Below are 16,489 nucleotides of genomic sequence, written 5' to 3'. Positions count from 1 at the left end.
ACATGCCTGACATGCTCCCGTCTTCTCATTCCCCAAATTTCTTCCTCAGCCCTGCTGACATCTAGAAAGTAGAGCGTTTACCCAAATCCAAGATGATTTTAAGACAGTCCCCCAATAATTAGATTATATACATAGAAAAGTATACATTTGTTAATAATTTTCCATGTATAGAATCTTATGATTGGAGGGTTATCATAAATTCATCTGCCCCCAACTGCTGTGGTGGAGAAAGCAGAAGCAGGTGGCTCCCCTCCCTCTTGCCCTCCTGGCCTGCCCACCCCACCCCTTGGCCCCCCTGCTTCCACTCCCACCCCCACTGCTGCTTACCTTCATGATGGCTCTGTTCTTGCTCCAGGACAGACAGTGCCAGTGGTCTCAGCCAAGCCCAGCCAGCCAAAAACAGTGGTGCCTGCTCCAGGCCTAGCCAGGTCAGAGCCAAAGCTGGAGCAGAAGGTAAGTTGGCAGGGGTGGGGAAGATGAGGGCAGGCTGTGTGGTTTACCCGATGCAGTCTCCCTCCATACTGCCCTTGCTGGGCCCCCTACCCTATTGCACAGGCCATCCCAGCCCAAGGCAAGTGGTAGCTCAGCTTTAGCTTCAGCCCTGGGTCTCTATTCAAATCTAAAATGAGTCTTTTTTCCCACCCATTTGATTAGGGAAAAAAACCCTCATTTTGGACTCAAGTAAATATGGGAAGTGGAGGAGTATCCAAGTCCCATGAGGGACATGCCTAAAAACACCCAACCATGTTGAATTCAGCATAAAACAGCAGACACTCTTTTGTTCTAAAATAGTAGTGGTGCTGTTTTGGAAGAACCTAGTGTTTAAACCTGGTCCTTGCATTGGTACTGCAATTAATTGGGCAGCCTAATTACTATAATCCTTCATAATAATAATACAATACTATTTCTGGTTTTTATCTAATGATGTTTCAAGGTAAAATGCATAAACAATCCTAGGAGCAGTGACCAGAGGCCAATTCCCTCCCCTATTTAGTTTATGACAAAGTTGTAATCCTTTTTGTTTACTCTCCCCTGGTCCTTTTATGATGCCTTCCTTTTTTCTGCACAGTGGCCCAGTCTCAACAGGATAGTGGGAAGTTACTGCCTATATTCAGCCTAGCAGTCAGGGCATTCCTCTGGTAGGATGGAGATATGGGTTTGAATCTTCTCAGGTTGAGAAGAATCAAGATCTCCCATTTCATGGAACTGTGCTGTAACCAAGAAGCTATCACACAAAGTTAGGTCACACCAAACATCATTTTCTCCAATTCTTTTATAAAAAAATTAACTTTATTTGGTTTTTTTAAAGAAAACTTGTAGGTACCTACAGGAAAGTCTGTACTCCCACACCTGTGTTTTAAGTATCTGACTCATGCAGTTCATTATCTGTTTCATTGTAGTTCACAATGCCTAATCTCATTTCTGAAGATAGTTACTAGATTAATTTCTGAAGGCAGGGCAGGGAATATGGCACATATATGCTCACCTCTTGCAAAATAGTCAAGTGGTTAGAACATTCCCCCAGCAAGTAGAAGATCTGAATTATGGTCCCCCTTCAGTCCCAGGGGATTCGGGTCTATATCTACTTTACAGGACAGTGCCCAATCATAAGACTGCAGCATAGGCTGATTTAGGGGAACTTTCCATCTCTCCAGTTTTGCTGGGCCACTGCACAACCAAGATAGTCATACTTGAAGCAGAAGGTAGGACTGTTGAAAGTCTCTGGGTAAGAGGGAAGAACTGCAAGAATGACATCATGGAGCTTTTTTCAAATAACTAATGAAGTATCCAGATCACAAGACCTGGTTCTCATGGGGGACTTTAATTACTGTGACATCTGCTGGGAGGATAATATAGCAATGTATAGGCAGTCCATTAAGTTCTTGGAGTATGTTGGGGATAACTTTTGGGTACAGATAGCAAAGAACCCAACTAGTGGGAGAACCTCTTCTTAATTTGCTGCTCACAGGGAAGAATTAGTTAATAATGTGAAGGTGAGTAGGCAGCTTGTGGGATAGTGACAATTATGTTCGTGAATCTAAGGAAATAAAAGAGAATCAGGAAGGATGTGGACAGCATTGAGAGTATCCGGAGGAGGGCCACTCGCATGGTCAGGGGGCAGCAGGGCAGGCCCTACGAGGAGAGGCTACGGGACCTGAACCTGTTCAGCTTCCACAAGAGAAGGCTGAGAGGGGATCTGGTGGTTGTCTAAAAACTTACCAGGGGGGACCAGCAGGCAATGGGAGCTGCCCTGTTCCCCTGAGCACTATCCGGAGTAACTAGGAATAACAGCCACAAGTTGATTTGAGAGTAGGTTCAGGCTAGACATCAGGAGGCACTACTTCACAGTTGGGGCGGCTAGGATCTGGAACCAACTTCCAAGGGAAGTGGAGCTCGCTTCTACCTTGGGGGTCTTCAGAAGGAGGCTAGATAGACACCTAGCCGGGGTCGTTTGACCCCAGCATTCTTTCCTGCCCATGGCAGGGGGTCGGACTTGATGATCTGCTCAGGTCCCTTTTGACCCTATCAACTATGAAACTATGAATAGCAGAATAAACACACTGAGCTTAAGGAAAGAAGACTTCAGCAAACACATAAACCTGGAATGATCTTATGGAAGGCAAGCCTGAGGGGGAAAAGGAATCCAGGAGAGCTGGTAATACCCTAAGGAGGCCATCTTAAGGATACAAAGAGCAGGTAATACCAACAGAAAGGAAGGAGATGAAGTGAAGCAAGGGATTAACCTAGCTAAACATCCTAGACAAGCTCAAATTTGAAAAAGAATCTTGTAATAGTGTAAACTTGGCCATATTATTTGGGAGGTGTATAAAAATATTACACTGATATACAGGAAAAAATCAGGAAGTCCGAGGCACAAATGGCAATACAGCTAGATAAGGGTGTTAATGGCACCAAAAAAGCATTCTACAATTATGTCAGGAATAACACGAAGACCAAGGAAACTGTAAGTACCTTACTAAATGCATAGGCCAGATAATGATGAAGGTTATAAAGGAAGCTGAAATATTTAATGTCTTTTTACTTCAAACTTTGCAAATAAAGTCAGCTGCTAGACAAGAAGCACAGCTATCAGCAAGGATGTGGGTGGAAATAAGCAGACTAGAATAGTGGAAGAACAGGTTAAAAATTTCTAAGAGAAGTCAGATGTTTTCAAGACAGCAGGGCCAGGTGGGATGTATCCAAGAGTATGCCAGAAACTTTCAAGGTAATTTCAGTGCCACTGGTTCTTATCTTTGAGAACTTATAAGGATTGATTGAGGTCCCAGACAAGTAAAAAAGGGCAAGTATATCACCCATCTTTAGGAAAGGGAAGAAAGAGCATCCAGGATATTACAGACCTGGCTGACCTTGATGCTTAGATCATGAAGCTGTTCATTAAGGAAACTATAAGAACCTGGAACAAGATTATCAGGAACAGTTAACATGGATTCATCAAGAGCATGTCATGCATGACTAACCTGATTTCAGTCTACAATTGGGTAATGGACTTTGTGGATGGGGGGAGAATTGTAGCTGTTATATATCTTGATTTTAGTAAGGCTTTTAACACTTGTCTCTCATGATAGTCTCATTAGTAATCTAAAGAAATACAGTGTAGATCAGGGGTCAGCAACATTTTTGGGTCAAGTGCCAAGAAACGCCACAACCTGGACTTTAAAGATGTTGGTGTGCCAAGGGCAGATGGCAGGCAGCACAAGGGGCCCAATTCTTCTCGTGGCAGCACAGATCCAGCCCCTTGCCCACTGTGCTCCTGAGGCGTGCATGCAGCTGCAGCCAGTAATGAGCTGGCTGGAGCTCCAGACCCCAGTGCAACCACTTGCAATCTTGTGGGTACCTGCTACAAGCAACGTGGGCTCTGTCTGGATCACCGCTTCTGTGCGGTAGGAGAGGGAGCTGCTCCAGGGGCCAGCTGTCCCCACTGGAGGGCTCCTTCAGGCAGCAGCTGCAGCAGCTTTCCAGTCCCCGCCCCATCTCTGATCACAAGGCATTGGCAGAGCAAGGGGACAGAGTACACACAAAACAAATGGCATGGTGGAGGGAGGGGAGCAAGTTTGCAGCCACTTTCCCCCACAGAGCAAAGATTTACAAACCAGAGCCACCGTTAAAATAAATGTAACACCCCGCCCCAGCTTCAAATGCAAGAGGGCAGTACCCTGGGAGGGGAGGGGAGGGAAAGAACGGACAACTGCTGGTGGTTGTCAGGCGTGGGCACTAAGGCAGGGCACAGGGCACGCCCCACTCCCTCCCCCGGAAAGCTCAGACAATAGGCGCACAACCCCCACTGCAAAGAAAGGGCAGGGGAGCAGGGCTGGGCTGCTCAAATAGTCCGGGCTGCTTACCACAGGCAGCCTCAAGCCTGCAAGCACTTCATCAGTGTCTGGAGCTCTGTCCCATCTCATTGCTGGCAGTGGCTGCACATGCCTCTGGAAGCACGGTGGGGAAGGGGCCAGAGCTGCGCTGCCTCTAACCCCTTCCTGCCAAGTGTCTTGAGGTGTGCGTGCAGCCACCACTGCCACAGAACCTGGGCTGCTTGCAGCAGGCGACAGGCACGCTGCAAACAACTACACCGGGGTCCGGAGCCCCAGCCTGGCTCTGGTAACAGCGGCTGCTCACACACTATGGAACACGTGGCAGGGAAGGGGCTGGGGTTGCGCTGCCCCAGGCCTCTTCCCCACTATGCACATGGGCAGCCACTGCTGCCACGGAGCCGGGATGGGGCACTGGACCCTGATGCACTTTTTGCAGCCTCCCGGCTGCCTGCCGCGTTCGACTTGGGCTCTGTGCAGCTGCTGCCTCCTGCAGAGCCTAGGCTGCTCACAACAAGGCTTGCAGCCTCCCTGCTGCAAGCAGCTTGTGCTCTGCAGCTAGCAGCAACTGCCCAGAGCCTGGGACAGCTGTGGTGTGCCGAGCAAAATGGTCTCACATGCCAGGGGTTGCTGAGCCCTGGTGTAGATAATAGTACTGTACGCTACATAGTTGGGTAGATTGTCATGCTCAAAGAATGGTTATTAATGTCTGTCTCCAGTTGAGAAAGAGCATCAAGTTAGGTTTCGCAGGGGTCTGTTCTGAGTCTGGTATTGTTCAATACTTGTATTAATGATTTGGAGGATGGCATTGCATGTTTAGTAAATTTGCAGATGACACCAGGTTGGGTGGAGTTGCAGACACCCAGGAGGATGGGATTCAGATTGAGAATGACCTGACAAACTGGAGAGATGGTCTAAAATTAATCAAATGAAATTCAGTAAGGATAAATAGAAAGCCCTGCACTTAGGGTTGAACAATCAAATGCACAAATACAAACTAAGGAACGATTAGCTAGACTGCAGTGCTGTGGAAAAGGACTGAAATTTATAATGGGTTATAAAATAAATTTGAGTCAAAATGTATTCTTGTAGAAAAAGCAAATGGCATGCAGTACTACATTGAAAGAGATGTCTCTTGCAAGTCAAAGGAAGTGGTTCTCATGCCATTTGGCACTGGTGAAGCCTCACCTAGTATACTGTTCAGTTCAGGGCACTTGCACATCAAGAAAGATATGAGCAAACTAGGAAATGTCTAGCAGAGAACAGAAAAAATAATTAGAAGTCCCTGAAACATGAGTTAAAATGAAAGGTTGGAACACCTGGATTCATTAAGTCTGGAAAAGAAAAGACTGAGGGGGGATTTGTTAATCATCTTTTCAAATACTTGAAGGGTGGCTATAAAGAGGATGATGATTGATTATTTTTTATGGTTGCAGGGGACTGGACAAGGAGTAACCATCTTAAACTGCAGTAAGGGAAATTTTGGTTGGATATTAGGAAAAACTTTCTCACTTTGAGGGTGGTTAAGCATTAGAACAGACTATGCAGAAAGATTGTAGAAACTCAATTGTTGAAAGTTTTTAAGAACAGGTTAAAGAAATGCTTGTCTAGAATGTATTTTATCATGTCCAACTCATGGCCTGTGGGCTCCATGCAGCCTTTGAAGTGGTAATTTGCAGCCCTCAGGCTCTTGCTGAGGCACAACTCCCCACAACTGCTTCAGCTGTTGCTGCCACTGGGGTCTGTGGGCTCTCTATCCCTCCTCCAGCTTCTCCTACTGCTTCAGTTTTCCTCTTCAATGTGACCCAGGGAGCCCATGTCTCAGGGGAGTCTGTGACTCCTATGTGGCACACTTGGGGGCCCACACTGGACAGCCCTGGTTTAGATGATTCTGCCTTACACAGAGCACATCTACATGTGCTGTTAATGTGCTGCAGCAAACTCCAGCACATATCATGCTGGGGTTTATTGCTCCTAGGTGCTGAATTTGAACACGTGCTTGGGACCGCAGCATGTTGAATTGGGTCAGAGCAGCCCAAGCTGCCAAAGTGCATAGGAGGGTCAGCTTGCCAGCCCAGGGCTGCTGTGACCTGGTTCATCATGCGGTGGGCAGGCTGGCTGGGGCAAGAGGGTGCTTCAACACAGGCTAGCTGTCAGGCAGCCCCTGCACTGAAGCACCTTCATGTCCCAGCCAGCCAGGGTAGTGTCTAAACACGTGGTGCTACAGAGTAAAAAACTCCATCACAGGAGTGAATTAGTTTCCTGCTATTAGGCTTCAGGAAACCTGCGATGGAGTTAAGTAGTTTCCTGCGACCTAATAGCACTTCACGTGTAGAAACTGGGTGCTTCTACATATGCAACTGTTGCACCAGGGTCCAGTGCCCCAGCCTGGCTCTGTGGCAGCGTAACAGCCTGTACTGCTCTGTGCTGGTGGCACATGGTTATTTTTAGCCCCTATGTCATCATAGCAATGTGCTACACCAAGGAAGTGCATCACTACAGCAACATAACTGTGTTGTCACGGTTTGTGCCCACCAACGCTACGTTGCCATAATGTCACATGCCCACTGAGATGTTTACTGCGTTTCTAATTAGGCAGCTCCATGGTAAACGTCGCATGTAGATGTGTCCACTAAGGATTAGATTAAATGAACTCTTGAGGTCCCTTCCAGCTCTACTTTTCCAGGCCATAATTCTATACTTACAGAAGTCAGTGGGATATACATATTTCTAAGGTTAATTATGCACTTACGTGTTTTGCTGAATTTGATTGATATAGGGCACTTAGCAGCTTGTAAAACTGAAATCTTAATAAATTGCAAATATGAAACAACTCACTAAATCATGCCACATGTATGAGCTTCATGAAGTAGATTTTTTTTTAATTGATTTTTTTACTGGAACTCATATTTGGTATCTCGGATTTACAGTGAAAAAATAATAAAATATGCCCATTGGTAAAAGAAAAAGTGTTTTCTTCCAATGCAGATTCAGTACAAAAGCCTGTATCTTGTTATATTAACTTAAAGTCAGCATAATCATAAAGAACTTGTTTGAAACTATTGAAAATGCTTAAAGATGAAAGGTCGAATTACACTTCTTCAATAATAGTAATATAAATGGAATTACATCAGTGTAACAGGGGAATTTGATCCTAGGAATTCATCTAAATCTAATGTTTTTCAAGAAGCAAGATATCATAGAAACTTCTGAAAGTTACTTTAATTCTTTACTTCTAGACAGTAAATCAGTAACTTTTCTGGCTAATTAAGTTGCTTTGTGACCTTTTCAAAATTACAAAACTTCCATGGGCTAAACTTAGCATTTGATGGACAGGTCATGAAAATCAATTGCTATAAGTACAAAGAGATGTGGTTACACAGTAATTTGAATTGGAAAAGCAACAGCAGATACTAAATAAATTGATTTACTGCCAATTGGAACTAAATATTCTGCTGCTTTCCTGGATGTTAGGTATCTTTTCATGGTAGAAAAGACTAAAGGTAAGGGAAAAACTGGAAGACCAGATTAAAAAAAAAAAATCTCAGTTTAATTTTTGGTTAACCCCAAATGCTATTTTATGTAATTATTTTAGATATTAGCAACATGGTATTATATTATATACCATGGCATTATACCTTCTTATATTTTAAAAAAGCAGGGGTAACTCTGATGAATTAGCAGTCATGGACCAACCAGCAGCACCAGCAGGATGTGATGAAGATAGCAGATGCCAATGTTTTTCCTCCTAAAAAGCCACATATATTCTTTGACAGTGCTGTAACATGGTGAGTACATGTTGCCACTAAAATAAGCCTGCCCAGCCCCGGGTCTGCAAGTCCTCAATGGCAGAGAAAGCGGAAGAAGATGTTAGAATCTCAATGGCTGCAAAGGTGGGTGAAGGCTGCAGCCTAACTAGATCCCCTGTTGTCTTGGTCTCCATGCCATCGGATCAAGTTTCTGTTCTGTGAAGAACCGTGTGGAAGCTGATTTGCAGCCGCTTCTCCATGATAAAAGAAATCATGCACAGGCATCTTCTATGAAAACAGCTTTTCCAGCACATTCCTTAAGCCCTTTGATGACTAGCTAATGACAACAAGACCAGGATTATGAGGTCTGGAAGCTCCTAGTCATGAACTGGCATGATGGTGGCAATTCCAAGACGGTCGTCTAGCATTTGGATGAAACGGGTGCAATTCCACAGCTGTAACTTTGACTGAGGATCCGCTCTGCTTACCCAACATGGGAAGGGGGCTAGAAAAGGTGCCCTAAACATAGCCTGTCTAATGCAGTGTTCTGTATTTCTTCCTGACTGGATAACCACATCCAGTGGGATCACCTTTACTGCAGTCAAGAATACCATTTTCAGGACATAGACATTAGGACCCTCATGGACAACCCTAATAGAGAATGCCCACAGCACTGCACTGCAATAATGGCCTAAGAATTCAGGTGGCACAATATTGATGTAGCTGCACTGAGCAAGACTGAGTGGGAGATGGGCAGCCCAAAGAACGTGGAAGTAGCTATACCTTCTTTTGGAAGGGTAAAGAGGAAGAGTTCGTTATGTCATTAAGAATGAACTCATAAACCAACTCAGTGAGTTCCCTATCGGAATTAATGAGTGCCTTGTGACTCTCCGTCTTAAGCTGGTGGGCAGCCAATATGCCACTGTCACCAGCGTCTGTGCCCAGGCTCTTGATGCCTTTGATGAAACCAAGGAGGAATTCTGTGCCAAAATTGACCAAGTACTTTCTGATGTTCCAGAGGGAGACAGACTTATTCTTCTTGGTGATTTTAATGCCAGAGTTAGAAGGGACTATAACTTCTGGAATGGAACCATCAGCAAGGAAAGAGTAGGAAAGGTCAACTCCAGTGGCAACCTCCTCTTGGCCAAATGCACAGAATGTGGATTTATCATCACCAACACACTATTCCACCAGAAAAACAGTGCAAGACATCATAGTAATACTCATGATTTAAGCATTGGCACTTGATTAACTATGGCATCATCTGCACCCAGGATCACAAGGATATCCACATCACCCAAACTACGCTAGGAGCTGAGGACTGCAGAATTGATCACCAGCTCATTCACTGAGTTATGTCACTCAAGGTGGCTCCCCAATGATAGCTGCAGCAGAAGCAATGCTGACGGAACATGAATATAGAACAGGGGCAATTATTTTGGGCAGAGGGCCGCTTACCAAGTTTTGGTAAGTTTTGGAGGGCTGCATGGGTAGCCCCACCACTTGACAGATGCCCCGCCCCCCCGTTCACCATATTGTGACCGGAAGTCCTGCCCCCTAGCCCCTGACCTTTTCCACCAGACGTCCCTCCCCTTGCCCCTGGAAGTACTCTTTTCAGCAAGGGATTTTGCCATCTTGGAACCAGAAAAATACCAAATTATACTCTAAAAAATGAACATCTAAAACATTCATTAATTTGACTTCAAAAAATATTTTTGTCCTGGGTTACATGTGTTTGTGTAGTGTGCATAGAGGTGATTGCACAGTAGCTTATATGAAGTATTACTCTTATATATTGTGGGGTGGTGGGTATAGGTTTTTGGGGGGCTGTTTGTATGTGGGGTGTGGGAGAGGGTGTGAGTGTGTCTGTGGGGGTGGATAGGTGTGGGTGTGGGGTGAGGGAGCATGTGTGTAGATAAGGGGTGTGGGTGGGTATGGGGTTTGTGGGGGGCGAGGGTGGCTGGGGTGTGTGCGGGGGTGTGGGTGTGTGCGTGTATGGTAGTGCGAGGGGGAGTACATGTGTATAGTGGGGTGTGCATGTGGGACTCGCCCTACGAACACACATACACCCCCCCACCCCCTCCATCCTGGCCCCAGTACCTGGAGTGTCTGACAGCCAGCAGGAAAGCGAGGAAATGGCAGCTACAAGCAGGAGGAAGGGCCAGTGAGTGGATCTCCACTTTGCTGTATGGAGCTGAGATATGAACAATGTGCAGGAGACATCTAAAGTTGCTAGAGAAGTACCAGCAATGCTGCTTGTAGAAGGTTCTCCAAATCCAGGGGGAAGACAGATACACCAATACTAGCATCCTCCTGCAAGCAAACACCATTGAAGCGATGATCATCCGACATCAACTTCATTGGTCTGGCCATGTCATCCAGGTATCCGACTCCAGACTCCTGAAGCAAGTTTTATTCTTCCAGCTCAGTCAAGGCATACACTCAAGAGGAAAGCAGAGAAAGTGCATCAGGGATGTCCTCAAGGCCAACTTTAAAAAATGCAACTTGTTGCCCAGGATCTCCCCAAATAGAGAAGAAGTCTGCTGCAAGGATCTCAATACTTCTTGAGCACCTGTAAGCTCACTATTCGTGCCAGGAAAAAAGTGTTTTTCCCAACACAAATATAATCCCTGTCTCTGACCGTATACTTTCCATATTTCACTGGGACCCTTCAAGTTCTCCTATTCTAGTTATAATAGAAGTTATAAGTGCCTCCAAAATGTCAGCTTTTAAAATGAAACTGCTTTTTCTTCTAAAGTATGTTAAAACTGCTGCTGTAGAAATCTCTCTCATGCTTTACTTTTCTGAACTAACGGTTTAACAAATTTTAGCTACTTCATTAGAAAATAGCACTCAAGCTAAGCCATGTGTCTCAAGATTTAGCCTATAATTCTTCTTAGTGTAATTTTGTGTACATATAGGACACATTGTATTAAATCTCTTGAACATAAATGCATAACAAAAATTACATCTGCAATGCAATGCCATCTCCAGTATGATATCCTATGCCCATTAAGTGGCTCTCCATGAACAAAGGTATGAGAATGCCTGTATTAATGCATTTGTAAGTCATATGAGGTTAGAGAAGCTTATTTTTTGCTATTCTGTATGTAAAAATTTTCAAGTTTTGTTCCATCAGGTGGGTGAATGATCAGTTATATAGGCTCTTTGCCATGATTGACTAAGGAGCCATGTTCATATGCACTATATATTTTTCAAGATGTATATTTGTTCTTTCCTCTTAGGAGCTTTGCAAGCCTGCCAAATAGAAATACTACCAAATGAAGAGTAAATTCACTGCCTGAAGAACTAAGTGCCACCTTCTGATAATTCTTATTTGTATAGATAACCTACTGTTTGCAAATCACCTCTTTAGTCTGCTTCAACAACAATTATTAGATATAAAGCTGGAAAAAATGAAACAATTAAAAAGAAAAAGAAAAAGCAATTTTAGCGTTCAGGAAACTCAAACTCTCCTCAAAGAAATCAGAAAAAGGAAAGAGGTACTTTTTTCTAAGCAGCTTAATACAACAATTAATGAGATGAAACGGAAGGCTTGGGAGGAAATAGCTGAGTGTGTGAATGCTGTGGGTGAAGGAGAACAGAGAACAGGGACAGAAGTGAAAAGGCGATACCTCGACTGGAGAGCACTCATGAAGAGAAAGCGTCTGAATGCAAACATCAAAGTAGTAGGTGCTGGGTTTCACCTTCCTTCATCTGATTTAGATGACTCTCTCAATGAAGATATGGATGAGAAAATAGGGTTTACAAATGAATCTAATTTTGAATGGCAAAACATCACAGACTTCAGAGAAGCAGGTGGATCTTTAACAGAAATCAAGGTAGAAGAGGAAGAGGAGGATCCGCAAAGTTTTGAAGTAAGTTACTGTAGGTTTTTCAGTATGGACATTCTTTTCACTAGCCACACTCCTGGCTAGCATTCAGCTATATTATAATTTCCTAAAGCAGTTTGACGTTGTGAATGAAAAATCTCCAGAGGTGAGCATCTACCAGAGAGGTGCTATTCAAAATCTACTCATTTACAGATGTGTGTAAGGTCTTGGCTTGTAGTTAATTATATTGGTATTAAGTCCCTTTGAAAACGTTTGCAGGTCTGTTTTCTCTTTCTCCCTTTACCATGGAGGCAAGTTTATTTCAGTCGATAGGATTTAGAATCCATGTAGACTAAAGGAAGAGTTAAGTATTTATCTCATTCTCATCTCTCCATACATCCTCCTTTAGAACCCACCTCTTGGTAATCCAAAATTGTCGCTTGGTGACAAGAGAAGAGCATCTTGGGGTCATCTCTTAACACAATCTCATCACAGAGGGGAGTTTGACAAGGAAAAGGAAGTATTTGGCTGACTTATCCCTCATGCCAGATTTCTGTTAGGAAGAATCAATCCCTTCTTTTAGCAGTGCATCTGTAGAGCAGCCTGAGAAAGAGGAGGAGAGCAGTGTGTTCTGGAAGAACCAGAATTCCATTAATAGCATTTGTATTCAAGTTGTAAACAACTTGTACACACATCTGAGTAGATACTTTTTTTTCTTTCTATTTCCAAACAAGTACTTCTAGTTTATTTTGATTTAGAGACAAAGCCAGCTAAAATTAACCTGGGAATAAAGGCACTGCATACATTTTTAGAGCCCATTTCAAGATAGCAATACTACCGCATTTTTCCTATATCAAGGGTCCTCATCACCTAGGGCAGGAGTTTTCAATCTTTTTGGGTCAATGTACCCCCGGCAGCCAAGAAGGAAGGATTCCCCCAGTGGCCAGTCAGCAAGCGGGCAGGGGGTCCCCCAGCAGCCAGTCAATGACTGAGGGGGAAGTCCCCCATGGCAGATCAGTGAACATACCAGCGGCACCTGCTGCCGAGTAACCCCTGAGGCAATCCCAAGTACCTGCAGGGGTACGCATACCCCCAGTTTAAAACCTCTGACCTAGGGAGAGGATTACAATAAATATAACTAAGGGACCTTCTGAATCCTGATTTTTGTTCCCATTTAACACTTTACTTCTCTGTTTGAGAGAGGAAATAGAAGATCTCCAATAAAATATAACATCTCATAAAAGTATTTGTGTATATATTTGTATATATCCCTCACACTAATAATGAAGGCAGTATTGTGCAAGGTAGATGACTGGTACACAGTTCCAACTATTAAATAATTGGTCAGAACAAATTTTCAGAGCTTCTCATGCCCCAGGCACTGAATTACATGAAAAATAAAACAAGCTCACATTTCTTAATGTTACTTCTCTTTGAAAAGTGAATCTGAAAATTCTAAATCTCACTCACAGCCTATTTTTAAACAGAACTTTACAGAATAAACAAATTTTTGAACATTTTATATATACATCTGCTGAAGAAATTTTCTTCCATTTTTCATGAACATATGTGAATTTACTGTTGATCACAAAGTCAAGTCTTTTCCTGTAACTACAGAAAACTTAATGTTTGCATTTAACACACAAATTTTACATGATACAAGTTAACCAGGTGTCTGGAATAACTTCTGAGGTGTGAGAAGTAAACAGGCTAGTCTGTTTTCATATGAAATATAAATGTCAACGTATTAATCATGTATCTCGTTCCTTCCATAGTTTCCTATTGAGGAAGAAGAAGAAATTCTGTCATCAGTTTTGCCAGATTCCAAGAAGGAAAATGACCTACCTGATTTCACCCATATTGAAGAATTTGGAAATCTAAGCTCTGCTCAAGCCAGGCTTGCCTATGAGGATTCTCATTTACTCATAAGTCTGGAGAAGCAGAAACTAGAGCTGGAGAAACAGAGACTGGACATTGAAGCTGAAAGACTACAGGTAGAGAAAGAACGCCTGCAGATTGAAAAGGAGCGGCTGCGGCATGTGGATTTGGAGCATGAGAGACTTCAGTTGGAGAAGGAGCGATTGCAGATCGAGAGGGAGAAACTAAGGTTAGAGGCCCTACACACTGACAAACCTGCTCTCGAGAATGACCTTGCCCAGGGGGAAAAACCCATCTTGCAGCCTCTGGATCTAGAAACCGAAAAATTAAAGCTTGAAAAAGAACGTTTGCAATTAGAGAAGGAGAGGCTGCAGTTTTTAAAGTTTGAATCTGAGAAGTTGCAGATCGAGAAGGAACGTTTGCAAGTGGAGAAAGAACGCCTTAGAATTCAGCGAGAAGGACACTTGCAGTGAACTTCTTGGCTAAGGTGTCAAACCAGTAGTTTGAAGTTTGTAAAATATAGGTAGCTTTTTCTTAACACTGAAATTGTCCTAGGGGTTTAATGTCTTCTGTCCAGAGTTGAATGTTGATGTTAAACTCTTAAAAAAAATGGAATGGTGCTTGGTAAGTCAGTGTGCCAACATAAATGGACCTTGTGTATGAAATGGCCTTCAGTGTAGCAGAAGTATGTGTTATGTTCCCTCACCTCCAGTAGTGTGTTGTTAGTTTGGTGTCCTGCTCTCACAAGCACATTAAGGATCAAGACTGCCTTTCCACTGGTATAAGAGTATTACCTGAAAACTATAGGCATCATCAAAATGAACCTGTCTGTATTGTGAGGGAATAGTGCTGAAATTAGCCCAAATCTAGGTAACTATTATTTACATAGAGAAAACTGCAAGGTGATAATTAAATTTAATTTTCCTTACCTTTCTTCCCTTAACAAACTTTCCTCTCACTAAATTCAGGGTATAGATCAGGAATTTTCTGAGAATTAGTAAAGTGCAAGCTAATTTCACTCAGTATTATTTTTCTCATGACAGAGGAGATAGTAGTCTCCTGGCTTGAAGAATGTGTGCGTGTCACACATCAATTGTGTGTCAATAAAAATCGGACTGATGGGTGGGCCAGTGAATTAGGAGTATCCAGAGCATTGTACTTCTAGACTTCATGTCTGAATCTTGACCTCTGTAATAGATATTAGAATCAAAGAATCCAGGGACTGGAAGGGACCTGCCAGATCATCAAGTCTGGTCCCCTGCCATGGGCAGGAAGTACTTGGGCTCAGGCAAGCTCAGTAAGGTGCTTGTCCAGCCTCATCTTGAACACCTCCAAGGATGGTGATTGTACGACCTCTGCTGGGAGTGCATTCCAGATTCTGGTGACCCTTACAGAGAAAAAGATTTTTCTTATGTCCAGCCTGAATTTACTCTTGGTTAGCTTATACATTATTGTACTGTGTCCATTCTTTGACCTGCAGGTAAGCAGATTGCAAAAGAATAGAGCACAATTGGCTCACTCATTGGCAGTCTCAGAAGCAGAGTCAGTGACTGAACACACAGTGAGCGCATCTACACATGCATTAATGCGCCTTTTTTGATGCACGTTAAAGTTAGTACCTCTGGTGTGAGGTACTAAATTAATGCGCATTAGGCTGCTCTAAAGGGCAGTAGCGCATTTGCACGCTTTCTTAGTGACGATGCACAGTAGACTGTTTTACTGTGCGTTAGCATAATGGCATGAAATTTTACTTGATGCTTTAATGTGCAGTAAAATAGTCTGCTGCTTGTTAAAGTACACGGGTAGACATGCCCAGTAATAAACTAACCTCTCATTCCAGGATTGAGACACATTGGTAACGTAGTACAAAGATGCTTGCATTGCTACTTTCTATGTAGCATATGTTCCGTAGGCAAACAAAAATAGTCAGTATCCAAGGCTGTCAGTATTTTTCATAAGTAATGTATTCGCTTCATTTCAAAAGAGCAAAGGAAACTTTATATAGATAACTAAATATGAATGTTCTCCTATGTCTCAGCTGAACCAGACTTCAGGAAGATGAGAGATCTACAAATAACTTAACTTTGACTGTTTGAAAGCTAACGCCCTATCAGAGTGTAACATTGGAATATATGTTGGGTGATTTGCATAGGATGTGTGTACACGTAAATATATTTATACCACTACAGGATTACTTTTATTGTGCAAATAAAGTGTTATTTTTTTATTATTGAAATAAGTGTGCTCCTATGGTGGAAATAAATTTGATTACTACAAGCCAAAATTGCTGTTGAACCAGCTGCTTTTTGTTATAGAGACAGAGTTATTAATCAAAAGCAGTATAAAGTAAGGGATAGTGAAAACTATGAAAATCTGCATTCCGTATTGTTTCTCTGAGGTCCACTGATCCCCACTGTGGTCCACTGTGCTGTGGGCTGGATCTATTCTCGTCACAAGCTGCATCCAGCCTGCTGGCCATAAGTTGAGCACCACTGATACAGAGAATAACAGTTTGCTATAAGTTACAAGTAGGCCTGCTAGTATTCGCTTTAGATTCGGCCAATTTGGGGGACAGTGATTTGGTGATTCGAATCACTGTCCTGGATTGATTTGGTCGAGGTTCAGAGATTCTCTGATTCAGAGATTCGGCCATAGAAATTTCTGTTCCTATGTTGTCTGCTAAAGAGTCATGGTGTCTTTA

The 16,489-nt window shown here is 43.2% G+C and overlaps 1 protein-coding gene across 5 annotated transcripts in view; it reads left to right on the top strand.

Moving 5' to 3' along the window:
* Positions 1-16,062, top strand: part of MSANTD4 (Myb/SANT DNA binding domain containing 4 with coiled-coils) — a 36,446-nt gene extending 20,384 nt beyond the window's left edge. For 3 of the 5 annotated variants that reach the window (XM_025198255.1, XM_025198256.1, XM_025198258.1), the window contains 2 exons: positions 11,323-11,955; positions 13,686-16,062. In XM_025198255.1, the coding sequence (XP_025054040.1) occupies positions 11,494-11,955; positions 13,686-14,261 (1,038 nt within the window). In that variant the 5' untranslated portion in view covers positions 11,323-11,493 and the 3' untranslated portion in view covers positions 14,262-16,062. Of the gene's footprint in view, positions 1-352; positions 454-7,992; positions 8,117-11,322; positions 11,956-13,685 lie in introns of those variants that run through there. The other 2 variants (XM_006018948.3, XM_025198259.1) reach the window with 2 other exon arrangements.
* The last annotated feature ends 427 nt before the right edge of the window (positions 16,063-16,489 follow it).

Source organism: Alligator sinensis, unplaced genomic scaffold (genome assembly GCF_000455745.1).
Source record: "Alligator sinensis unplaced genomic scaffold, ASM45574v1 scaffold802_1, whole genome shotgun sequence".
NCBI lineage: Eukaryota > Metazoa > Chordata > Crocodylia > Alligatoridae > Alligator > Alligator sinensis.
This window is presented reverse-complemented; position numbering and strand designations above follow the sequence as displayed.